The sequence below is a fragment of the Haliotis asinina genome, chromosome 2, assembly GCF_037392515.1.
Source record: "Haliotis asinina isolate JCU_RB_2024 chromosome 2, JCU_Hal_asi_v2, whole genome shotgun sequence".
Classification (NCBI taxonomy): Eukaryota; Metazoa; Mollusca; class Gastropoda; order Lepetellida; family Haliotidae; genus Haliotis; species Haliotis asinina.
In genome coordinates this window covers 47604233-47631835 of record NC_090281.1, presented here as the reverse complement: position 1 = coordinate 47631835, position 27603 = coordinate 47604233, and the positions used below count along the sequence as shown (strand labels likewise).

Sequence of the window (27603 nt, the reverse complement as noted above, 5' to 3'; positions counted from 1 at the left end):
GTAACATAGACTTACGGCAGTCGTAGCGATACGACTGTCTTACCTCCTAGACGGTAACATAGACTTACGGCAGTCGTAGCGCAACGAATGTCTTACCTCCTAGACCGTAACATAGACTTACGGCAGTCGTAGCGCTACGACTGTCATACCTCCTATACGGTGAGGCTACATGTATCACATGCGCTTCATTGTGGGGCAGGAACGACGTAAAATACCTCTCCCAAGTCGACACACACGGTCACCCATCCATCTTCGCTGTCGACGTTGCTTAATATCAATTGGCCTGTGACCTGGGCTCTACCTACAGGACCACACACCACCACGTATCATCGATGTGTAAATATATATGACACATACAGGATAACGAAAGCACGCTGTTTATTTGCATAAGAAAATAACGTACAACACCTAGAGAATCGAAACGCTCTTTAAATGAAGCAGATAAATGTCTTACGCTTATGTTATATATCACCAGGGTTGAGAACCTGTGAGTATATAGTCCACAGCGGATTACTGTTCATCGTTTAATGATTGGACAAACCTGGCTCCCGAGCCACAAAGCGTTCGTAACGTTACGACCTGTCGTAAATATAATTTACCATAGGAATCAGAATGTCGAAACGCTACGTTTTATGTATCGGACCCCTGACCATATAGACGGTACTTTCAATGAGGTACTGGGATGAAAGCATGTTTAGCAATATGTACAAGTAAAGGTAATCAGATTGTTTTAATGTTCTACAGAATCAATGGGAAGGTTGTAGAACTGATATGACTTCCTGAGACAGCGCTCCAACCATTCAGACAACCATACTGTTTATTTCGGTTTGTAGAGGGTGGAGAGAGCAGGTCTTGGGAGGGTGTTGCAGCCGGGGGTGGTGCAGCAGTAATGACAGTCGATGCTGGTAACACCACTAGTTTGAGACTGCATACATCTTCCCTCGTCCGATGTCTGGTGGTACCATTCCCTTGTGCAGACAGTGCGGCTCACGCACCTGAAATAACAGATGGCGAAATACTGTCTGCATCAATCATCGATTGATAATGTAAATATTTTTGTCTCTCCGAGCAATGTTTCAAAGACATCGGTTAGGCTTGTTGATGTTGATGACGAAGAGCTGCAGCCATGCAGCTCTTATTCCCTTATTGCCTAGAGCCTGCCAAGGCATCAACAAATGTCATGCAATAGTTTCTAATACTAGGGATCAAACCACAGTTCTGACGGAGAGGTATGTCGGTTCTGTGCTGTTTGTTTAATTTTACAAACACAACCCCAGCCACCACCACCCCACCCCCCGCCCCAATATATGTTTCTATATTTACTCCGCCAGTTCAGGAGTGGAGTTTCATATCAAAGCGATTTCTCGGCACCTACCCCCCACCCCCCACCCGATATATGTCTCTATATTTACTCCGCCAGTTCAGGAGTGGAGTGGAGTGGAGTGGAGTGGAGTGGAGTGGAGTGGAGTTTCATATCAAAGCGATTTCTCGGCACCTCGTGCAAAGGCTGATAAACCTGTGGATGCAATAATAAAATTAAAGTGCGCTTGAAAGGAAGAACTGTGCAGGTCTTGGTTGCTTAAGATCGTAGTTTCATCTTTGTTCCTGGAATTATTTGGATTTTGGATTTCAAGGGCTGTATGTCAGCCTAATAACTATTCTACCCAATCGCTCGCTCTGACTTAGTGACTCGAACTGGGGCATTTCACATCTGACCCGTGAAGATCCAGGTTAGAATTGATCTTAAGTAACCCGTACTTGTCGATAGGCGCGACTAACGGGATCGGGTGGTAGGGTTGACACTTGGTTGACACATGGCATCGATTTCCAACTTTAATTACTCACAGACCGTCACCATATAGCAGAAATAATGCTGAACAAGGCGTAAAACTATACTCAGTCACTCATATCTGACTTGCTAAGTGAGTAGCATGACAAGAAATCTTGTTTACAAAACAGTTACTAACGCTTGAATCTTGATTCTTAAAACCAAAACTGATTAAGTGTTACCTTTTATATGTAGTCTGAACGCCATACGCATCGTGCAGCACATCTATCATGCAAAACTGTCCTTCGGGGCATTCTTGTAACCTGTGTTTAAACAGATCCCTTGGTTCGCACGGCTTCTTCGAGGCTAAGTCCCCGCATATTTGACATTTCAGGCCTTTGTAAAAACAAAATATTTCGGTCAGAACATACATTTTTTCCCAATACCTACACTGCGGAATCTTTAAGTGTTTAATCTATATCATACGTTTTGACATGAAACATTGCTTTTCTTTTTGTCTTATCATGATTTTAAAATTTCCCCAAAAAGGCGTATTAGTGAGTAAAGTTTTATGCCGCTTTGGGAGAATATCCCAGCAGTATCACGTTGGAGGTCACCAGAAATGGGGCGTACACATTGAACTCATGTGGGAAATCGAATCAATATATTCGGGGTGACTAGCGGCCACTTTGACCGCTCGGCTACCTCCCCGTCCCCAATGCTATTGTGATGCACCAAAAGTATGCACTCGAAAATCGAATTTCGACAAACAATTACAAGAGTACAGAAACGTTATTAGGTCGAGCATTAATGTATGACTTGTTTCATTTGAGCTACACATGCTTCCTTTCGCGCAATATTGAAGCATATTAAAGTAAAACAAGGACCGCATCTGTTTTTTTAGAATGATACCTAAACGACTTAACTTGATTGACGGCATGCCTCGACGTTGCCAGAGAGTAACAAGAGCACGCTGGTCGCATATTCGACACTGACTTTCATTTAAACGGAAAACGAGGGATCAAGGAATGTTTGATGTGAGTATAGCAACTCGAAAATTCTATGCGATCCCCGTACTTTTAAAGAACATATTTTTAAACAGATATTTTGTTGAAAGAGGATTTTACCTTAAGCGGGTGTGTGTATGTGTGAATGAGAACTCAAAATATAGAACAGGAACTACACACGGTCGACTAATGATCTGGTGTGAAGTGGCATAAATTATAAAAGTTCTAGAATTTTGTTCAGTTTATGTACTTCGTGTGAGAGAACTTGCCGATCCAGGTTATATGTGCTTGTCTAATCATGAAACGGTCATTGAGTGAGTTTAGTTTTACACCACACTCAGCAATATTCCAGCTCCATGGCGGCAGTTTGTTTATAATTGACTCTGGGCCAGAGCGTCCAGTGATCAACAGCATGAGCAAAATTCTAAATAGGGATACGATCACATGTGTTAAACCAAGTCAGGGCGCCTGTGCATCAGACCCCATTAGTCGTCCCTTACGACAAGCATGGGTTGCTGAAGGTCAGTTCTAACGCCGATCTTCACGGGTCCATGCAACAGACAACAAACAGAATGTATAGCTATTCTTGGTTTCGAACTCACCTTGATTAACATCTGGCGCAGCTACTCTTTGGGTAAACCTTTATACCATGATTTTATTTCGAGTAAAACGATCGCTTAACACTAAACTTACCTCCCCTCGCAGCCTTTGTCGGTCTTGGTTTTACAGTACCCGTTGAAGCTGACGTCGACGATGACGTTAGGGGAGTAGTGGCGGTTGTTGATGGTGTTCCTGCGGAGGACGCGGACGTTGGTGGAAGGACTGTCGTCGACCTGCTGTCTGGATGGGGCTCAGGAGATGCTGTATAAATGTAGCTGTGATGGTGATTGAACCTAACGTCAACATTGACAGACTGAGTGAATAGAATGAGTTCCACACCACTTTGCTAGCTGTTTGAGGTACATCATCTCTAGTCATATTGATGAAGGGATGCCCGAAATGATGAAGGTCTCAGAACGTTAATGTCAGTGAAAGTACACGTAACTGAAACCTCTACCACAACAGGAGAGTGAGTCAGTTCAAATGTAAGCCGCACTCATCAATAATCCAGCGGCGGTCTGTAAATAGTTGAGCCTGGACCAGACAATCCTGTGATCAACAGTATCAGCATCCATCCTCCAGCCCATGCCCCTTAAACGCCTGCGTACATTATAAGTTGTTCACTGATCACTGGAAGCATGGGCTGATTACTCTCGATCTTTGTTTATGTTCCCTGAGCCCGAATGTTCTTCGAGATAAAAGAGTAACAACCTCGAAGTACCGAATGAGTTGCTATTGGCAGCGGGGTGTGTTGCAATGCACCTCGCTTGTACACGGGGTACATTGAAAATAAAAGAAGAGCGCTCAGCCAAGCAGACAGCGACATTTATGTGTGAGATAGGATAAACAAACATTGAGGGCGAGGGGAACATAAATGAGCATCGAGGGTACATCAAGGGACCAGTGAACAACGTATGTTCCCTACCGAACATCTCAATGCTAAGTTTGACCCGTTTGAACCATGGGTATCGGATCATGCACTTCACCCAACCCATGTGATTCAAACAATTCTAATCTTGCATCTTGCTCCTTTGTCGCGCAGGTAGTGTCTTAATAATGTCACCACGGTTTAACTCCCTTTCTTAATATTCACATGGGCTACATTTGAACGTTTTGCCAAAATTTATTTTTTGTCATGTGAGGCAAATCTTTTCGTAGACATCGCTAGATGTTGCAGACGAAACAAGGAAACAAATTTAGAGTTATCTCCCATCCATCGATTTGCATTCACACAGCATCGGCAAGGACGTACTACCATGAAGTACAGAATGAGTTGCCACTGGCAGCGGGTAACATTGCAATGAACCTCGTTTGTAAGTGGGGTACATTGAAAATAATAGACGAACGCGACAGATATGTGTGATTTAAGATAAGCATTAAGGTAACTGTAAGATACTGACATCATTTGTCTCATTAACGTAATAACCACTCGCCCCACAACTGCATCATTCTTCTTGATTTATATGATATTTCATGAGGGAAATGATAACAAGATTATAAGATGGACATTATTTATTTCTATGCATCGTACATGTGTATTCTAAGGATGTACATCTGGATGAGGGGACGACTTACTTTTCGGGTCATACAATGTCCCTGCTGGCGGTATGGCGTCTTTGTTACAGCCATCACCTTCGCAGCAAAAGCTGCATTTCCCCACGGGCAGGCCTGAGAAACCGGTAGGCGATCCATCCAAAAGGAAGCAGTCGGCCAGTCCAGCAGTAGACAACCACCACTGAGTCTTGCACACTTGTTCCGTGACGCATCTGAAACACAAAACGATTTCATATCCAGGTAATTGTGATAAGATGCGGCAGGGGAGTATGATTTGTAAATCGCTTTTAATTGGACATGTTTTTCCCGATCCCTGCACCAGTCCAGCAAGGCACGTAAGGACTCCCTGGACGAGGGTGGGGGTGGGGGTGGGGGGTTGTCGTACCCTCCATATTATTGTACATAGGTAAGTCTTCTGCATTTATGGCGGTCCCATTCGCGTGAAATATAAAAGTTCAAGATTATTCAATACGATTCTCTATCACTTTCATAGCCCAAATTGCAAGACGCGTAGCATTAGGGACTGTTCATGATTTATGGCTCTAAGGGTTTTCATGGAGAAGCAAAACCAATGTGCATGACACCCCGACCCACCCCAGGGCCTGCCATCTTATCTGTGTATGGGGCTATGGTTTTGACAGATAAACAGGGTTGAAGCCTCGTTCAACCAAGCGCTACGACGAACGTATATCTGTGTTTTGCAGAAATTTCAAACCAGGTCCCTGGTGTGCCTACGAGAGGCAACTATGTGGGGCATATCGACCCCGACTGGTGTAAGAGCTGGGTTATGGAGTAAACATAGCGTGGCGGACTGGACATACCCTCTCGTGAAGTTCCTGGCTCCAGTTGCACTCTGACTGATGGTAGACATGCAGTACGGTTGGTCAGTGGGGCAGTTCACAAGGCTCATGTCGAAGCAGGAAAGATCTTTGCATTTGTAGCACTGGACAGCTGGGGAACACCAAGAAGAATAATATGGTTGCCCTGCATGCGCAGAACATGTTGACATGGAAAAAATACTAATGTTCTGGAAATGATGTGAGTGAGTGACTTTAGTTTTACGACGCTTTTGGCAATATTCCAGCAATATCACAGCATGGAACGCCAGAAATGGGCTTCATAGTTCTTCCCCCGTGAGTAATAAAAGACGGGTCTTCGGCATGACGAGCGGACGCTTTAACCACTAGGCTACCCCACCGCCACAAAAAGGTATTAAGTGTTGCACCAACACTATGCAATTGAAAATCGAATTTTGACAAGCAGTTACGAACATTATCGGAACTAACCGATAATATGGAAACGGAAGTAATTGGATATAAATACAGATAACCTTGACTATCCCCCCCCCCCCCCCCCCTACTAATTCTGTTTGAAAATTGTGTTAGGCATCTTTTATCGGATGACGTGGGGTGTTTGGAATATTTGTCAGATTTGAGTAGCCCTTCTTCTGAATATGTGTACACATATATATTTGTCTCTGGAGTATTCTTTGGAATACGGGACATTGGGGTAGCCAAGAGCTTGAAGCGTAGGCTCGTCACGCCGAATACTCGCATGAAGCATATGAAAATCGGCGAATACTCACTGACTCACTGACTCACTGACTCACGGACTCACTCATTGAAAAAATGCGAACAAATTAATGATGACGAGACGAGACAGTTTAGACTTACAAACATAGTGTTAAATACATGCAATTTCTTAGGCATGCCACTAACAGTAGTCATGGAAACCTACATCTCGTGGAGTACCCAATGTCTCTAAATGTCTAGACGACGTAAAACGTAAAATCTGGTAAACAGCAAAGATTGTTCGTGTCTGTCTGATAAGAACAGTCTGACTGTTTGTTACTTCAGACACTGATATGAATATAACTGTAAAAGAAATTGCATTCCCGCATGTGTAACGTGTGTCCTTGCGTGCTTGAGTGTTGTCTACCTACGTTTCACTGTGGTAGTTGGGGTGGTTGTGGTCGTGGTTGTTGTCGTTGACGTAGTTGTTGTAGTTGACGTTGAAGCGGTTGACGCAGTCGTTGGTGTAGTCGGACTTGCAGCGGTAGGAAATTTTGGTAGGAGTTTATTTGTTGGTTTTGCAGGTGTTGGTGGATTTGTTGGTTTTTCAGTTGTCTGTGGATTCGTTGGCTTTGCAGTTGTTGGCGGATTCGTTGGCTTTGCAGTTGTCGGTGGATTTGTTGGTTTTGCAGTTGTCGGTGGATTTGTTGGTTTTGCGGTTGGTTTAGGCGTGGTCGGGGCAGCGGTTACAGTTTGTGGATTCGGCGCTGAAACGGATGTGTATCACAAGAGTCATTTATAGATACATGGCATGTCATCAGAGAAACAAGCTCTCACATGACCATGTCAGCTTCGACTCACCTGAGGAACATTGGAAACATCCGCCAAAATCTTGACACTGGAACCATAACGTTACTTGTCCACAGCTATGTTCTGTCTAGGATAGACTACTGTAACGCTCTACAGTGTGGATCTGTAATCGCCCAGTGTGTACAGAACACTGGATTCAGCATCATCCCACAAGAATCAACCCACAGAGCACATCACACCAGTACCACAGAGACTCACTGGTTGCCAGTCAAAGAACGGTTGAAGTTCAAACTGCTCAACATATACGATCCTCAGTACCCACACTCTCTGCAATCTCTACTTTCAAATCACAAGCCAGTTAACAACCTACGCTCTACCGACCAAATGTATTTGACTCTACCAGACACTAAAACAAATTTGGGTGAAAGCTGTTTCTGTCATTTCTTCCACTTCGGGGAACTCATTACCTCTGTCCATCAGAACCTTTATTGACTATATCTTCCGCTCTCCTCTGAAAAACCTACTTCTTCAGAGAAGCCTATCTCCTTTAGACCTTTCACAGTGCCGCTGAACAAGTAACTTAGTTTGAAGCCCTAACTTGGTGATGTCCGATTAGTTCTAGACCCGTCACGGAGAGGAAAAGGTAGACTTCGGTTCACCAGTTCACTAGGTTTTAACAAGACGTCTTCAACTTTAAGCAGAAATATATCTGGAACACTGTATGAACCAGCCATGAACCAAACTCATTCTTACAACATTCCAACACTTCACTTCCGGTCCCGTTACATCGTACTTCCGGTATCTATTCACCTAATCGGTCTCTTTATACATTACTTTTCGTTTTGCTATAATAACTTCCGGATTTGTTGCACTAACTTCCGGTCTCGTTATATTCCGCTTCGGGTCTAGATATGCACTACTTTAGGTCTCGAATTTACTTAATACCTCACTTTTCCGACTGCTATTTATTACTCAGTACACTCCACTGCAACTGCCAGAATAGTGGCTTGGAATATCTTTGAGGCTACTGATAAGGCACTGTTGAATGTAAGATCCATATCGGTGGCCAGTCCTCTCATTTTCCATTAGTGTTGCACAAAATGTACAGTATCAGTTCCTTACCCATCTCCAAATTTAGAGAATGTGTAAACAAAACGAACTGGGCTCCACCAAACGAACCACCTGACAGTCCTGACTGCTTGCAACGAATGGAAGTGTATTTAGTTTTCTGCGCCCACCGCGATATTGCTGGAACAGCGGCATAAAATACATACTGACGCACTCAGTAACCAGAGTTTATCCCCGTTATAAGGAATGCTCAACCTCTATCACAGCATTTAACTTTATTTGGGAGCAATAACATGTTAAAGAGAGTCAGAACCATCCTGACAGATATCACTCCAGGTTTGCAAACAAGGTATACTTATTTAATATAAATTTAATTGAATAAACAACTTACAAATCACGATCGTAGTATACTGAGGATATTTCTAAATTTGATGCATCAAAAACAAACAACATGTACAATGCAATTCCTTATTGGGAGCTGTACAATATGTCCCCGAACGTTTTCAGGTGAACGATTGACTAGACTTCGCATGTGTTTAAAACCTCCTTGGAATCAGTGAGCTGACTGAATAACTAAGTCAAGACAAACTTAAGTCAAAGCATCGGTTGTGTCTTATTGTCTTCTGAGAAGACATATCTCAGTGTAGATTGCTCTTACGCTGTGTTGGCCTTGTTGTTGTTGCGGGTTTGACGTTTATCTGCTGCTGGGCACAGGGACAGCTGGGAACACCTTGGGCTGGGCTCATCTGGTTTCCGGCGTTGCCAAACAATATCCCTCCAATGTGAAGGTTGATCGATACGTCAAGACCGGGACTGCCCATGGCTGTTATCTGATTACCTCCCTGACCGTTTGGGCTGTGATTTGCGTAGCATGGTTGACCAGCGTGGCAGTGACAAGGTGGCACCACGTTGTTTGGTTGTTGTGGCGGTCTGTTTTGGGCTGGTGGGGCTTGTGTCTGAGGTGGGTTGGTGGCAGGAGGTTGCGTGGCTGGGGGTTGTGTGGCTGGGGGCTGAGTTGCTGGGGCTTGCGTGGCTGGGGGTTGAGTGGCTGGGGGTTGCGTGGCTGGTGGTTGCGTGGCTCGGGGATATGTAGGTGGGGGTTGCGTGGCTGGTGGTTGGGTCTTTGGACGGTGTGGTATAGGTATATATGGACGTTTCGTAGGGGGGCAATCCCCTGAGTTACCACTTGATGCATCGCTACCTGCTGACTTGCTACCTGATGCCTTTCCATCCGATGACTTTCCACCCGATGTTTTGCAATCTGTTGACTTACTACCATCCGATCCTTTGCTTCCCAATGACTTGCCACCCGGTCCTGCTGACTTGCCACCCGGTCCCGCTGATTTGCCACCCGGTCCCGCTGACTTGCCACCCGGTCCCGCTGATTTGCCACCCGCTCCCGCTGATTTGCCACCCGGTCCCGCTGATTTGCCACCAGGTCCCACTGACTTGCCACCCGGTCCCACTGATTTGCCACCCGGTCCCGCTGACTTGCCACCCGGTCCCACTGATTTGCCACCCGGACCCGCTGACTTTCCGCCCGCGGGCTTGCTGTCTGGTTCACTTTCGTCATTCGCGTTTGTAGTTGCTGACCCTGAAAAAGGACATAGATATGAATTTGCGAATACAAATACGACCTACAGGTCGACGCTTTTTGTCACATGTAGGAGTGGTCTTTCAAAGATTCTAGAACATCCGTTTCTTTCTGATGGCAACACGTGCTAAAATGTTCTCTTTTTTCAGGAAGGAATACTTCACTAGTATGTCTATTTCAATTGCAACACTGAACAGTTTGAGAGGCAGTCTAGAAGTGGTAAGTAAAAGAAATATCAGGCATTTATTGATGATCAGCTTCTTTATTGTGCAAAAGCGACTTCTCGGTATAGATACTTGTACTTGAAAACGGTGTACGTGTCTATGCCGAAACGTCCCTTTTACTCAGTAAAGAAGCTGATCATCCATAAAGACTTGTCATTCCTAAAAGCAACATACAGTGGAAGCTGTCTAAACCGACTCTCATCGGGACTGAAGAAATGATCCAGTGTAGAAAACGTGCCTGATTGCAGAGCTGATGATAATTGTACAAGTCACGAATGGTACTGGGGTGCCGGTACTGACAACTTACTGGATTGGACAGATGCCGGTTTAGACAGCGTCCATGTTCAGCGTCCAGTATATTCACATGACTTGGGCCAGTTCTTAAAGATTCAATAGTAATCAGGCAATGCCGAGCAGAGACGATGTAAATCAATCTATATTGGTCTATACCTGGCCTCTGTAGGTGTTGTGGTCACAGTTAACGAAACTCACGCTATATGATAATATTACTGTAATGCAGAATTTACAATGTTATATATTGTGCAACAGTGCTGTCCATTGTGCTGCTGTGCACTGTACCGGTATATCCAGTAACCGGTAATGACCCTTGAATGATATAACAAGGACGACAGAAACAATTTCATCACCCTGAGAGTGGTACATACGAGGTCAAAACTTGATGTGCAATTAACATTCAGAGCAGGTTCTCAACTTATATTTTTCACTATAGTTTCTCTTCAGTTCAACACACTTTACCAATTTGTGCTGCAAGCTGGCAATGCTCTGGATATAGAAGTCTTTTGACTGACCCCTAAACCAAGCTTCCGTTGTAGCCTCCAGTTCCCCATTGGCAAATCCTACTCCAAGCAAACGAGACTTCAAATTTCGAAACAGGTTGTTTTCACTGGGAGCCTGGTCAGGACTGTATTAGTGGATTCTGTTTGCGTGGGTGTCCATGATATCAGTAGGGAATCTCACTTCCAGTTATCATAGTATTAATACTATTTGTTGCTTTCACATCTCATAGCTCATGAACGATCAACGTATGCAATACTACTAGCAGTTGTTTCACAACTTTAGGTATTGAGTTCTCAGAACTTATTTTATCTCCCCACGTAAGACCAACCAGCTATACTACCTCATCTCAGATTTCATCTAAAGCCACCAGAGCTGCAGCATTTGATATGATGTTTCCCAGCCCTGGGATCCTCGATTCCTCCCCAGTAATACTCTTTCCCTACCGTGGGAGTCTCTTTCAGTACCCTGTCATACTCTTTCCCTACCATGTGATACTCTTTTCCTACCCTGGGACACCTTTTCCCTACCCTGGGATACTCTTTCCCTACCCTGACATACTCTTTCCCCACCCTGGCATACTCTTTCCCCTTACTGGAATAACCTTACCCTGGGATACTCTTTCCCTACCCTGGCATGCTCTTTCCCCTTACTGGAATAACCCTACCCTGGGACACTCTTTCCCTACCCTGGCATACTCTTTCCCCTTACTGGAATAACCCTACCCTGGGACACTTTTTCCCTACCCTGGGACACTTTTTCCCTACCCTGGGATACTCTTTCCCTACCCTGGCATACTCGTTCCCTTCCCTGGCATGCTCTTTCCCTACACTGTCATACTCTTTCCCTTTTCTGGGATACTCTTTACCTACACTGGCATACCCTTTACCTACCCTGGCATACTCGTTCCTCTTACTGGAATAACCCTACCCTGGGATACTCTTTCTCTACCCTGGCATGCTCTTTCCCCTTACTGGAATAACCCTACCCTGGGACACTCTTTCCCTACCCTGGCATGCTCTTTCCCCTTACTGGAATAACCTTACCCTGGGATACTCTTTCCCTACCCTGGCATGCTCTTTCCCCTTACTGGAATAACCCTACCCTGGGACACTCTTTCCCTACCCTGGCATACTCTTTCCCCTTACTGGAATAACCCTACCCTGGGACACTTTTTCCCTATCCTGGGACACTTTTTCCCTACCCAGGGATACTCTTTCCCTACCCTGGCATACTCGTTCCCTTCCCTGGCATGCTCTTTCCCTACACTGTCATACACTTTCCCTTCTCTGGGATACTCTTTACCTACACTGGCATACCCTTTACCTACCCTGGCATACTCGTTCCTCTTACTGGAATAACCCTACCCTGGGATACTCTTTCTCTACCCTGGCATGCTCTTTCCCCTTACTGGAATAACCCTACCCTGGGATACTCTTTCCCTACCCTGGCATACTCGTTCCCTTCCCTGGCATGCTCTTTCCCTACACTGTCATACACTTTCCCTTCTCTGGGATACTCTTTACCTACACTGGCATACCCTTTACCTACCCTGGCATACTCGTTCCTCTTACTGGAATAACCCTACCCTGGGATACTCTTTCTCTACCCTGGCATACTCTTTTCCTACCCTGGCATACTCTTTTCCTACCCTGGCATACTCTTTTCCTATACTGGAATGCGCTTTCGCTATACAGGGATACTCGTTTCCTATCCTGAGATACTCCCCCCTGACCTGGAATTCTCTTTCCAACCATTAATACCCTCTCCCTACTCTGAGATAATCTTTCACTATCCTGGAATACACTGTCCCTACCCCGGGATACTCTTTCCCTACACGAGGATACTCTCGTCCTACTCGTCTATGCACTTTCCCTACCCTGGAATACCCTGACACAGTGAAACTAGCGGAGATCGTTCCAGCTGGCTCAGTGCTATCTCCAGTGAAGACGACCCGTCACGACCAGAGTTATTGTTACACATCGCCGTCACGTTCCAGTAATATTGCTGAGTACGGCGTTAAACAGCAGCTAACGTTGTGGGAAGGTTGCAGATTGGTAACGTCATGACACATCGTTGTCACGTTAGTGTTACGCCATTTTATAATGTTATGTCACACCGTTATTAACAGCGTTGCAAATGTGCGATGAGGAAACCCTTTGCTTTATCCTCCTCAACACGTCATAACAACGATTCTTGTAACTCGTTGTTACGATACAGTTTCCTGCAAAACGTTTGTCTTTGAGATTCTTTCTTCACTAGATAACAGCTTCAAAAAACACTCGACCAAACCAGCAGGCAAATTTACGAATATACATAAAGTTAATTTCTTCATTGTTTCCTATGCACTGTTCACCACTGGGAAAACTATTCAACCATTAACGTTAAAAAGAATGTTGTGACAACGTGAAATTGTTAGCTGTGAAATGTAAGCCAACAAGTGATGGCCACTTGATGGCAACGTTGTCTCTGATACAAAAGAATGAGCTAGTGATAGCGTAAGGACACATTTAAGAACTTGCAAACATTATCCCGTGACGTTTACCATAAGGCGGGAGTCCCTGATTACAGCCTGATCCATCACAACAGAACGAGCAATAACCCTCGAATTCGTCATCAGGGTTGCTGCAGGCGTCGGGGTTGTTTTCTTCGTAGATGTAGCATGTCTGGAATATGACAGTTCATAACATCAAATATGGGGAAAAAGAATGGGAGAAAATATGTTGAATGTCAGACCAAGAGCTAAACCAATCTACACGTGCACAGACGATCTAGACTTGAGTTGGTCTCTTTATCTTGGACAGTTTATGTACTAGTATAACTACTGTAGGAGCCTTTTAACTAATTAACGTATTACACTTCATAAGAAAGTGGAACGTTACTTTTGTAAAAAGTGTGTGATTGCTCATTGCTCTATATTTCGGCGTGGTTGCGTGATTAACGTGTGAAGCCCGTTTCTGGTGTCCCCTGCCGTGATATTGCTGGACTGGTGCCAAGGGCGGCGTAAAACCACACTCACTCACTCTGTTTCGGAATATGGGAAAATTATAATTAGCTTGTTCCAAGATGTGACGTGATCTATGTCCTCGTGGTAGGTTAGAGACTTACTTACAGTGTGGGTTAAGTGGGTTAAGGAGAAGTGTACCAACGCATCGTCAGTGACCAGCGGGAGATCTCCATTGCCATGGTCAGGGTTAAACCCAGCTGCCATGTCACCCGTTTTAGATTCAGTTATTGTATCGTCTCAAAATACAACCTCTCGTTGTGTAATTAGTTCCTGTAGTACAGTCAGGAAAACATAAGTTTATTTTCATCAAACATTTCGAATCTGTTGAGTATTTCCCTTCCCCTATTCGCTTTCACGGCAGGCCAAAGTCAGAGTCTAGTTTAGAGTGAGTATTGTTTTACGCCGCTTTTAACAGTATTTCTATATCAAGATGAAGGACACAAGAAATGTGCTTCACGCGTTGTACCCTCGTGGGGCGTCGAACTTGGCGTGATGACCACGAGGGCAAGTGTGCTAATTGGTTTTTTCTGAGTTGCAGTCGCCTGAAACATCAATGACGTTTTCCCCTTGTGCTGAGAGCTTGGATAAAACTGAACCACCGCTCAAAGATACACCAAACTCACTCACTCACTCACTTCACTCACTCACTCACTCAGTTCTAACAGTACCTGCATCCGGGCACATCTCTTGCTGATCACGATCCCAGAGTCCGAAAACCACATCTGAGTCAAACATCGGTTCTGGAAATATGAAGAAATGATAATTTGGTTTGATGTTCAACGCCACACTAAACAATTTTCCAGCTATATAGAAGCAATCTGAATCCGGTCTGGACCAGACATTCCAGTGATCAACAGCATTAACATGGATCTACGCAACTGCGATTCGTTGACATGTGTCAACCAAGTCCGTGAGCCAGACCACCCGATCCAGTAAGCCGTTTCTTTTGACAAACATGGGTTACCAAAGGCTAATCCTAAGTCGGATCTTCACGGGGAAACAACCATGGGTTGCTGAAGACAAATTCTAACCCAGATTTTCTTAAGGAGACAAGCATAGGTCGCTGAATATCAATTCTAACGCTGATTTTCACGGGGAAACAAACATGGGTCACTGAAGACCAGTTCTAACTCGGATCTTCTCGGGGAGACAAACGTGGGTTACTGAGGAGCAATTCTAACCCTGAACTTCACGGGAAGAAAAGCCAAACATGCCTTACTTAAGACCAATTCTAACTCGTATCTTCGCGGGGAGGCAAAAATGGATTACTGAACACCAAATTCCAGCCCGGATCTACATGGGGAGGCAATATGGGTTAGTGAAGACCAATTCTGGTGGTGTGGGCTCATTACTAGTAGAAATTGTTTATTGTTAAAAATGTTTGCCTAATTCCAAAATTGTGTAGCATCGATATTCCTAGGTTCACGTAAGGAATGTGTCCATTTGGATATCTAGCAAGTCCCATGTGTCAAAAACGATAATATGATGCTAGCACTATATATTTGGCCTCGGTTTACAAAATATATTTATAAGATGGTCGTCAATGGAAACGAATGTCTCACTGCTTGACAGACAACCCAACTGAGAAATATCACCTTTATTTCCTGTTGTCAAGTCAACACTACTGTTACCCATGTGTTTACCATTGTGTCGTATTTTATGTCAGTAGTGTCAAAAACAGACAATTTATCACAGTTTCGTTTGACAGTTTGGTCTTGCTTGCAGCGAGATGATTGCCACTCTCTCGCCTGCTTGTTCAATGTATGCAAAAGAACTTTTGCGACGAATATCAGATCCTCTGAATCACAGGTGTGATATTATTTGCGTTATGTTTATTTGTTTTTTACCTACTGCTACTGTATGTAAAAGTGTACTATAGGACTCTGGCATTTTCAGTTATATAAATGAAGATTGACTAACAATGGTCGAAAGAAAGACATCTTTTTGGGGCTGAGACTCCTTGTCTTATCGCCAGCCTGTTAAGGAAAATATTTTTCTTGGACTTAAATGATATCGGTATAAGATATCGAAATCAGCATCAAATTCTATTGTTGTCCAAACTGACTGTGACATTGCTTTAAGGCAGTATGTTAATCGTTGTTGGCAATCTGGGATAGAGATGATATTGTTTAAGGCGTTGCTGAATAGGATGTTCCACTGTACAAAATCTCTCTCTCTCTCTCTCTCTCTCTCTCTCTCTCTCTCTCTCTCTCTCTCTCTCTCTCTCCCCTCCCCCTCTCCCCCTCTCTCTATGTTTGGACAGATAGATAGATAGATAGATAGATAGATAGATAGATAGATAGATAGATAGATAGATTTCTCCACTAACTGGGAGGAACCAACTGCAAACTTTATGCAGATAAATGGCGCGAAGATCATGCATCGAATTGCTGAAAAGCATATGCAAATATAGTGCATGTGAACAGATACGTTTGGGTGTAAAGTTTTGTTAAGAATTCGACAATTTTCACTGATTTTTATCGTTTATTAAGTTCATGACAATAATGTTTTCAACGTTACGAATTTGCTTTACATCAGTTCATGTGCAAACAATATCTTTAAGCAGTATGGACTATTTTGCAAATGTTTTTCAGAACAGTTGCCTGAAGTAAATGGCCATATTTATTCAAGTGAGTCTAAAGTGTTGATGGGTAGTATCCTAAACATATCTGGTGCCAAGCCAGTATGAAGAACTAAATCTGCGTTACATACTGTATTCTCTTGGATATCCTTACGCCACTTGTTTTAAACATGCCCATGTGGATTTGGGGCAGAGATTTGATCCTAAGATGTTCAACACTTTCTGCCAATGTCGTGGTAATACGTTTTGATACATCTGTGCTATTGGTCAAATCAACTGACGCGAAGTAATGTCATCAGAATAGTATGGAAGCGAATTTGTGTCACGGACTAAAAAGATAATTTAATCTATTAATATGATACTTTCATCTTAAAAGTTAATACTTTATCTTAATAGATGATACCTTCTGTGGCACTAAGTGGCCTCCATAGTTATATGAAAACACATTGGTGCCAATTACGAAAATGAAAGACCGTTATCAGGGGATGTGGCCCTTTGACAGTGCACCAATGCCTGACGTACATTGTATAGCGCATGGTTTATGTAGCTAGGAGGTAGTATGTCACTTGACCTATTAGCTGGATAGAGTCAGAATATCAGACACGCGACCGGTTCAGCAATTCGTATTTGATTTAAACGTGTTATATTTACAAAGAAGAGACCATTCAGAACTAAGTTCGCACTCTCCAAATAATCATTATCTGATTAAGCTTCCAAATATACCAGCGGTCAAGCATTGAGGACTTGACAATGACCCATTTAAAGTTATCTTTTTATGTCTACTGTCTAAATAGCTTTATTTACCACGGTACTAAGTATATTATGTCCTTTTGGTTTACACAATCCTCTGTAATTCAGACGTGCGCACAACAACATATCTTACATTAATGTTCTTGTTTATGTAAAGCATAACAAACATTAGATTATGGACGGTGGAATTTTCAGAGAGGAATGTCCAGGCAGGAATGTCTAAACTGACATGTAGCTAGATTCGAACCCGCTAGCGCAAACAAACGAAATATAATATTTAGCTATCATAAGTGAAGGTTAAATTACATAATATTAACAAAGATATAGCAACTCAATAATTAGTAAATTCAGGTTATTCTGATGGTACTTTACTTTTTTATAGATCAAGGTTGTGATTGCTGATAAAAACATGTAGAAAATAACGCAATTTTCATATAAGGAGCTGGTCCAGTATGGACTGTGTAGATCATTCCCTTAGACTTTCATTTCAAAGTCATTAAATGCATATATTTACACGAAACATATACCGAAGGATAAAAATGACTGTGCACATAATCTAATAAAGACATTTACTTTGTTCAAGTATTGTTTTTCGACATGCACCACGGAGGAGTCACTCGTGCAATGTGTCAATTGTGTGCATTAAGTCTTATCTTTTTTTAAATACAGCTGATTGCATGGATGAAAGATTTGAAACACTGAGGATATTTGATGGCAAATTATGTTTCAAGCGATGTCCTTGTAGTTTTTCATTAAAGTGTATGGCTCAGACATATCTTACTCTTGCCCAGTCTATGAACTGGACTGTCGAGTTAAGAGTCCCTCGTGGAGAGGAAGATAAGTGGTTTCAAAGTCCGATATGGTAAGAGTGACTGATGACACCTAGGGTGACACCTGTTTGGAAGACCTACCCAGCTAGGGAGATTCATGTATTGGGAGACCTACCTGACTAGGGAGATTCATGGTTTTGGAGGCCTACCTAGCTAGGGAGTCACAAAGATTGGGAGTCCTACCTGGCTAAGTAGATACGTGGATTAGGAGAACTGCCTGGCTAAAGAGGCAGGTGAATTGGGAGACCTACCTAGCTACGGAAAAACATGACTGGGAGATTAACCTGGCTATTGAGACACGTTGACTGGGAGACCTGTCTGGCCAGGGAGACATATGGATTGGGAGTCCATCATGCCCAGGGAGACACACAACTAGGAGGGCTGCCTATCTACGGAGACACGTAGATTGAGAGACCAACTTGGGTAGAGAGACATATTACTTGGAGACCTACCTAGCTAGGGAGACACGAAGATTAGTCCTACCAAGCTCTGAGAGTCATTCCTGGCTATTAAGACAGAGCGTAGCATGTTGACACGTGACTTGAGAGTCACATCTGACTTTAGAGACACAGTGTAGCATGTTGGCACATGGCTTAAGAGTTTAACCTGGCTATCGAGACACAGTGCTGCATGTTTGGTGTAGCATGTTGACACGTTATTTGAGAGTCATACCTGGCTGTTGAGACAGTGTAGCATGTTCACACGTGATTTAAGAGTCTTACCTGGCTATTAAGACATGGTGTAGCATGTTGACACGTGATATGAGAGTCATACCTGGCTATTGAGACACGGTGTGACATGTTGACACGTGATTTGAGTGTCTTACCTGGCTGTCGAGACACAGTGTGGCATGTTGACACGTGATTTGAGAGTCATACCTGGGTATTGAGACACGGTGTGGTATCTTGACAACTGATATGAGAGTCTTACCTGGCTGTTGAGACATGGCGTAGCATGTTGACACGTGATTTGAGAGTCATATCTGGGTATTGAGACATGGTGTAGCATGTTGACAGGTGATATGAGAGTCTTACCTGGCTGTCGAGACACAATGAGGCATCTTGACACGCGTTTTGACTGTCTTACATGGCTGTTGAGACACAGTGAGGCATGTTGACACTTGATTTGAGAGTCTTACCTGGCTGTTGAGACACAGTGAGGCATGTTGACACGTGATTTGAGAGTCTTACTTGGCCCTTGAGACACAGTGAGGCATGTTGACACTTGATTTGAGAGTCTTACCTGACTGTTGAGACACAGTGAGGCATGTTGACATTCAGTGTTGTTGGAGGCATCTGTGCAGTGGTAGCAGTAGTGACCTGGAATATTGACCAAAGGAAACCGTTACGATATATCAGGATTTTCTGCAGGAACTCGGGGTAGACTCGCCTCAGGAGCTCGAACTCAATCAGCCGCGCAAAAACTGGTGAGTCTTTGGAGTTAAATTGATTCATATTGGTGTCCTAAGCTATGAGGATGAGACACTGAGGATGAATGGAGGCTTGGCTTGACAATTCCATTCGGGTACAAGGACATGCATCAACCAGGCCAACGAGTCTGACCACCCGATTCCGTTAGTCGTCTCTGACAACAAGCATGGGTTGAACATCAATTCTAACCCCAGACATTCGGGAGATCTTCAAAGGACTAGGCGTGAAATGGTCATGCAGAAAGGTTCGGATTCAGGTTCGGACATTGGACATGTGGCACTGCTGCATACGTGCTACAAACACAAATACCAAACCACCAGATAAGGTTCGTGACAGTCGTTTCTAACTATAGACCACTGCGTGCATGTACACTTACCCGACCTTCTGGTCCTGTCGACTGAAGGTGCTCCTGCACAATATGCCAGAAGGACTGAAACAACAATTTAGAGGGAAAACATTCATTTTGTAACTTTCTCCTGGTTACATTCATCCTAATTTCATTACAAACTCGTCTGCAAATAACATCTTTTATTCTTCTTTTATTTATTTTGTTGTTATTCATAAAGTTTGTTCGATATTGTACTTTCCAACTTCTAAAATGCCTCTCCGAAAAGTTATCTCATCAGGTCAAGACACAAAGATAGGTGAGGCCAAATAGTCCCTATTTCGCTCATATAACGACGTGCATGCGTGTGTATGTGAGGCAGCATGTACGAGCCCAGAATAAAGCTAATTTTTTAATGCTAGTTCAATGAGATACCATGCCACAGTTAAACACAATACCACACTCAGACACATTATACTGACTCAGGGTCTACCAGTTCTTGTTGTACCCATTAATGCTGAACATCAGACATGGACCAACAAGTAGCATATTTTAACGACTGTTGGTATGACGCGGCCAGGGATTGAACGCGACCTTTACCTCTCCAGGCGGACTCTAACCGCTGCAAGGAGGCGTCTAAGTACAAATACACTGTGGTGGACAAGAAATAATTTCCATGACTATAATCAAGCGGATCCCCCAAAATGTGTTCATGAACCTATAAATAGTTTTGATTCAGTTGAACAGACCTTCATGCAAGATTACAATCCCAGGTTTCTGGTGTGGCCAAATGCCGCAGCATTCGAGCAAACGTTAATCTAGATCTACAAGCGTAACTGATTTCCGAGTTTCAACCTGTTTGTTCCGTCAAGTACACCTACATGTACTGCATACCTACCACCAGTTGAGGCACAGGATATTCATTCAACGTATAATTCATATAATCTTAGGATATTTGCTAAGGCCAGTGGACATGTGGACTGCGCGGCGAGTTGAAGGAGTCTTAGTGGGGTATCTATATAATGCTTCTTGTGGGGTATCCATGCCAACTATTGTGTCTGAGTGAAGTATCCATGCCAACTATTGTGTCTGAGTGAAGTATCCATGCCAACTATTGTGTCTGAGTGAAGTATCCATGCCAACTATTGTGTCTGAGTGAAGTATCCATGTCTACTATTGTGTCTGAGTGAAGTATCCATGCCAACTATTGTGTCTGAGTGGGATGTACATGCCAGCTATCGTGTCTGAGTGGGGGATCCATGTTTACTCCAATGACATCAACTGAAATGACCTTAGAATAAAACATTGCATGGTTGACCATCCCGATTTTTTTCCGGAAACGTTTTCATAACATTTTTCAGAGATGAAATTTTTAAACACAGGAAGATAACGCCCTAAGCCATCAACAGAGATTAAAAGTAGGAATCCTGTCTGCCTATGATAAATTACATGACGTATTTATTGGTTTTTGCAATCAACATGTTCTTCTATGTAGTTATGTACCATGTCATCACTTGGCACCTTTGTGGGCTATTTAATCCTTGAGCACACGAAAGCATAGCTTATTACCACGTCGTCACCTGTAGTCACAGGTATTTGTATGAGGGGGTAAGTCTTTAGCCTTGAATACAGCAACGTCTCCCTTTCTGCTGTGAAGTTTTAACGGATTGTGCAGGAGTGAGGGAATATAGGTTTAGCAATATTCCAGCAATGCTTCACACACTGTGTCCATGTGGGGAACCGAACCCGCGTCTTCAGCGTAACGAGCGGACCTTTTTAACCACTTGGTTACCCCTGAGGGTGTTTTTGTCTTGTTTCCCTTGTGTTTGAGAGTGTGTATATGGGCATGAGCTGTATCACCTGGTGTTCCATTTTATTGGATAAGTTAAGCATATCAAGTGTGTTCTTGGTGTATATTAATATTTACCTCGAGTTGATCATGTACGGCAAGGTGTTATGCTTGGTCGTGACTACTTTTTAGTAGGTAGGCTGGTTGGCGTGACCCTCACAAGCTATCAAGTTATGTGGCATATCTTATAATATCAAAAATGCCTAAATTAGTTCACCCTTAGTGAGCCTTCAAAATTAACACGTGACGCTGGTCTGGAAGAGTTCGACTGTAACATGTGATATAAACTCTTCAACCAGTTACCCTCTGAGTGAGCCGAAATAAAGTATGAAGCACAAAACTTTTCAATGTTCGCCAGCGCATCTAGTCGGCGACAAGAACTGTCAAAACATTCTACTTTATGATTTGAAGAGGGTTTCCAGACGATGTTCGAAGAGCATGAAGTTTACGTCCTTACTTTGCTGAATGTTCTCCCTACCAGCTGAAAATGTACTGGCTCACTAAGCATGTCTGGACAGTTTGGCTATTAGAGTGAATAAAGTGTATTTGGAAAGTTTACTAAAACATACCGAACCTTGAATTGTGTACACTGAACAGCAATAGAAACGCAACTGTGGCTTCTTGTCACGCTTTTAATAGAAGACATAAACATGAACCCTTACTTTTATGAGATTTCATCTTTGCGAAACATGCGTTGCTTTCGCTGTTCGATATATCATTCAAGTTTAAAACCCTGGCCCAAATAGAAAGCAGAAAAACTTCAACTTCGGTATGATGACAATACACCCTGTTTAGGGCCAGCCGTTCCATTTGAATTACTACTCCCGAGAGGTGTGAATATCACTATCACTTTCTGTAAATAATCTGCAATAATCACTACTCTTGTACTATGCTCTGATTGTATACTCACATTCTGTACTGTAGAGTGACTCTCATACCTTTGTAGTGAATTTGTATTGATTTTGAGAAACAATTTTGAATAACAACGCATTTTTGTTGCTTTTGGGTGCAACGCCCGGTTCCTTAATAACGGACTTCTTCCCGGGTAACGCTTTAGTTTCTACAAGGGAATTGACACGTAGCGTAAGTTTGGCTAACGTCGTGAACAGGACCGTTGGTGCATTCCCAAGTTCGATTTCTTAAAAGAGAACATTTTTACTTATTATAATTATCAATAATCTGGATTCGTGCTTGGAGACAGCGTGGTATTTCAATATCCACGAAACGTTTTGAGCTGTGTTTCATTATTGTCAGACTTTTGAAAGTGTGAAATCAAGGTATACTGCTTACATGGAAATCTTGAACTAAACTTATTGAAATTGTTTTGCAGCAACGAGGCACAGAAAACAACGCAAGAATTAAGATTGTAAGGTCTGGGCCAATTCTGTAATGACTGGTGTCATGCAAGGATACGTTATAGAACCCTTTCTATTAATATAGCATATTAATGGTACAGCAGATGGTAGTAATAGATCAATAGGGATAATACGTCTGTACAGTACATAAAATCAAACATAGATCCAAATTAAAAATACCAACAAAAATCAAGAAAGAAGAATAGAAACACATACGCACACCAACACCAACACCAACACCACCCATTACATGTAGTTAGCTTTCTAGGCATTGTGAAATCAGGGTATTTTTCGTCTTCACATCATTCCAACGGTTTAAGGTAATGAAAGATGTCCATCACCATACAGATTTTACTACGACCGATGGCGTCCCGGCTGTATACAAACTGTAAATACTAAGTGAAATACTGTATTCACCTGAAAACTACTATGAGAAATGTCTCACAACAATGAAACGAACACTGTTTGGAACAACTGTGCCACAATCAGAGAAGACCTTAATGACTAGTGAAAAAGTGAACCTGAAGTGGTATCATAATCTGTCAGTATTAACGTATGTCTGTATAAAAAGAGTGACGCGCTTGCTCTTTCAGCCGAGTTTCATCGCGTTTTCAAACGCAATCACTCCAGCGAGATCGTCATGTGCATCAGAAATGTATATTAACGGCAGAATGTCTATGTAGACGCCTGTTACACTGTCACAATTTAAAGATATGAACCACACAACACATCCCATACTCTTTGTATTAAACGAGGGGCGGGGAAGTAGTCTAGTGGTTAAAGTGTTCGCTTGTCACGCCTGGGTTCGATTCTGCACATGGGTAGAATGTGTACAGTCTGGTGTTTCCGGTGTTCCTCGCCGTGATATTGCTAGAATGTTGCTAGAAGCATAGTAAACCTAAACACATTCATTCACATTTATTGAACAAATCATGAAATACTTAACGCGATTCACTATGTTTGCTTTACACATAGCATGTATTCATGTTCAATTCAATATAACCTGCTGTATGTAAATTTGTTTGCATGAAATAAACTGAGTATAACAAATTAAGGAACACGGGAAAGATCAAATGTTCCCCTACTATTTTCCTGTTTTCATCACCAGCTTTGAACAGCACTGTGGATGAAATCAGCAAATAAACAAAGAAACACTGCCATGAGGTGGTGACCCCCTGTTTGCTTCGTGCAACATATTTGTCACATTACATGCTCATGCATAACCTCTAACATGGTATAAGGTTTGAAAGAATTGCAAGAAAATGTCTTTACTCACATGTGAGGGACAGCAATACTTTCACGTCCATTGCTAGAGACGTTCTAGTTGATAGCATCCTCTGTGAAACCTATATATTAGTACATAATGAATCAAAGGGATACACCCACATTCCCCTCCTCGGAAGGAGCATGTCTGTATCACTCCGCCTTGTTGGAACGTGCCCTACTTTATCAAGCATCTCTCCTCTGTAGCAGGGCAGAGCGATGTACATGCTTCAGCTGCTGGGAATATGTGAACCCACCGTGCAATCTTAATTTGTGAAAAAAAACATATCCATATATCCCATGGAGACAGGCGATCTGAGTATCTCTTGTAAATATCTTTAAAATAAATGAAAATGGGCGCGGTCTTCAGTGATGAGTCGTAACGTACATTTGTAAGGGTGTATAATCCGGCACTGTCTACACATGAGCAGCATAAACACAGAACCAGTGTCGCACATGCGGATTGAACTGTGAACTGAGGTAATCCGTGGCTTAACACCGGCCTTAGCAACACCACGACTTGGGCAGTCAGTAATAGTTGTCATACCCGTGCGGGGTATCGAGTTACCCTAAAGCCCTCGACGTTCCACTTGGTCCTTGAATAATAGTAGATTTACGTTTTAACTTTTGTTTCTGAAAAACAGCTGTGTGTCTGTTCAAATGAATTTTCCAGGAACAGAACTTATTATGATATTTGTCCGACACGAAGCATTTTGGTGAATATATGTACATAGGTAAGTGGGTTCCAGTTATAATATCACAATTAACTAACATAAGGTTGAAGTAGGCAAGTCCAAAGGTCTGGAAATCAAGTCCAAATGTCTGGAAGACCAAGTCCAAAGGTCTCGGTGGCAAGTCAACGAAACTAACGAGCCGGAGTATGGTATTCTTATGAAGACGATCGTTGGTTGGCTCAGTATACAAATGTGCCTGTTACACAACACCTGCAGTTCAGCATAATAGCTGAATCTCTTTTGCGGTCACACTGTGCACACGGACAATATTTGAAAAAAAAATGATTAAATGTGTTCGGATAAGAGCGGTTGAACTTTATAAGGATTTACAATACAAAATAATAAATGAATAAACAAAGCTAATGTAGCATGAGTAAGCGTAGTTTCACTGCATACCTAATCATGTCATAGGGTATATCTCAATCAAGACAATTTCCTAATGCGTACCGGATGAAATCAGGTCTTTGGCGGGGCGATCGAACGCATTAAGGACTAGAAATGGACATGTATAATTAAGTGGGCGAGGTTTCACACGGCTTTGAACACTGTTTGATGGCAATATACCTTCATAACGGACAAGAACTGAAAGCGTATTCGTAGTTCACTATTCACGAAATTCCATTAAAAGGACAATAAAGACATACAGTCCACGCCTGGCCGCCTGCATTCGCGACAACGCGTTGTATATGGTGCGTAGACTGGGGAATTAGCTCGGAATTGAGATGAATTACATATTGATGAAGATGAACGAATACGTCGAGTTGAAGACGACGGCATAGTTGAGTTCAAACTTCTTTAGTTGCTTTCACAAGACATGAAAAATAAGTATACAGGAATGAGGTGAGCGGAGTTCCAGCTCAACTCCTGGGCGTTTCCTACGAGAGGCATTATTCTGCTCGCGGTCGTCAGTACACAGACAGTCGGAATACCGAACTCCACATGCTCCAAATAGATGTTAGCATACATACATAATTTTTAACAACAATGGACAGACAAAGATCCAGCAGTGAGCAGATAGAGAAACTATGGCACTTCCTTCTACAACTGATGTAATGACAGACACAGACAAAGGGGAAGACCAATAAAGGCCATATATGTCATATACAGTACTGTAATGAATGGAAGTGATAAAGAGGAACACAGTGGATGACAAGACAATGTACGCTGTGGAAGTGATAAAGATTAAAAACGCAGATTTAATAATAACAAATAAGAATCATATAGCCTGGCTACATAGCTTTTGGTCTTTAGAAATATACTGAGTCAAAAAAGAAACTTCATATTCTTTCTTCAGGTAATGGTAAGATGGTTAAATTGTTAATATTTCATTGCTGAGATCTGTGTGATGAACTCGATACACAGACAGTGCCACAATCAGTTCCATTAGGCTACATCCCCGTTCCAAACCATGGGTATACAGAATGTCAAATCACAAGAATAAAAATTCGAAATTTCGCCGTTGAATACTGCGTATGGCCGCCCCGCGCACTCACCACTGCCAAACACCGTCTCCTCGTGGACTGCCTGATGCTTGTGAACTCGTGGTTGGGGATTCTGCGAAGTTGCTCTTGCAAGGCAGCGCCAGGTTCCTTCAAAGTCTGAGATTGGTTCTTAAGACCACAAATCCATCTCCCAAGTGCATCCCAAACGTGCTCTAATGGATTAAGGTCAGGGGACCAGTCCATGACGTCGATTCCAGCATTTTAAAGGAAATTTCGTATCAACATCGCGGTATGCGGCCGAGCAATATCATGCTGGAACTGTAGACCTGGGCCGTGAGCCGCCATGAAAGGAACGAGTTCAGGGGTTCCTGGTCGGGAGCGGTTGTTCCCACAGAAAACACCACACACCTTGCAACCTCCACCCCAGAATCTGTCGACCTCCTGTACAAAACACTGGGCATACCGTTCACGTCTCCAGACTCTATACCTGCCGTTCACCAATCTGAGGGTAAACCTGGATTCATCGCTGAAGACGACTCTATTCCAGAAATCTGGCACGTAGGTGACGTAGGGCGATTTGACGGTCTTCTACTCATGACGTCATACGTGGACGACCCGACCTTGGGCGATCAGAAGTGGTGCCAGTTTGATGTAGACGACCCGCAAGTCATACACAGTACGGCGGCTGCATCCCATTGCTCTTACGACGTCAATAAGTGATCTTCCCGCTTGCAACATGCCAACGGCACGTTCACGTTGCACATTAGACAATCATGGCATTTAAAGTACCATTAGAACTGTGGTTTAAAATATTTTTTTTCAATTTTTGAGGCCAATCCACGTGCAAATGAAGATAAATCCTGATTTGGCACTAACGTCATTTGCACGACGAATGGACGGGTTTGAATGGGTTTTGCTCGCGTTTTTCAAGAGTCGAAGATAAGGATCCCATTTCGGATGCATAGATGTGTCATCACAGAAAAGGTATTCATTATTTTTAAAAATACATTTTATGAAGTTTTTTCTTCACTCGGTATATTTTTGACATGGCTGTCCTGAATTAGACAATATAACACGTGCTACAGCTTTACCCAAAAAGCCATGTT

At 43.0% G+C, this 27603-nt stretch overlaps 1 protein-coding gene across 1 annotated transcript; it reads right to left on the bottom strand.

Annotated features, from left to right (window-relative positions):
* Nucleotides 1–361: 361 nt before the first annotated feature.
* Nucleotides 362–24426, bottom strand: LOC137272593 (mucin-2-like). The gene is made up of 12 exons (XM_067804984.1): nucleotides 24335–24426; nucleotides 19906–19959; nucleotides 19342–19418; nucleotides 14607–14678; nucleotides 13477–13597; nucleotides 8977–9912; nucleotides 6872–7207; nucleotides 5751–5880; nucleotides 4951–5141; nucleotides 3469–3636; nucleotides 2011–2164; nucleotides 362–995 (listed from the first exon to the last, which is right to left on the bottom strand). Exons 1-12 carry the CDS (start codon nucleotides 24390–24392, stop codon nucleotides 818–820), a joined length of 2475 nt encoding a protein of 824 aa, XP_067661085.1. The 5' UTR covers nucleotides 24393–24426; the 3' UTR covers nucleotides 362–817.
* Between the last annotated feature and the right edge of the window lie 3177 nt (nucleotides 24427–27603).

Excerpts from the sequence above, each read along its gene's own strand:
- LOC137272593 (XM_067804984.1), bottom strand. The coding sequence starts at position 24,392 with ATGCTATCAACTAGAACGTCTCTAGCAATGGACGTGAAAGTATTGCTG. Across the intron at positions 5,881-6,871 it reads CCCAACTACCACAGTGAAAC|CTGTCCAGTGCTACAAATGC; the intron begins GTAGGTAGACAA and ends GGTGTTCCCCAG. Across the intron at positions 3,637-4,950 it reads GACATTGTATGACCCGAAAA|CATCTCCTGAGCCCCATCCA; the intron begins GTAAGTCGTCCC and ends ACATTTATACAG.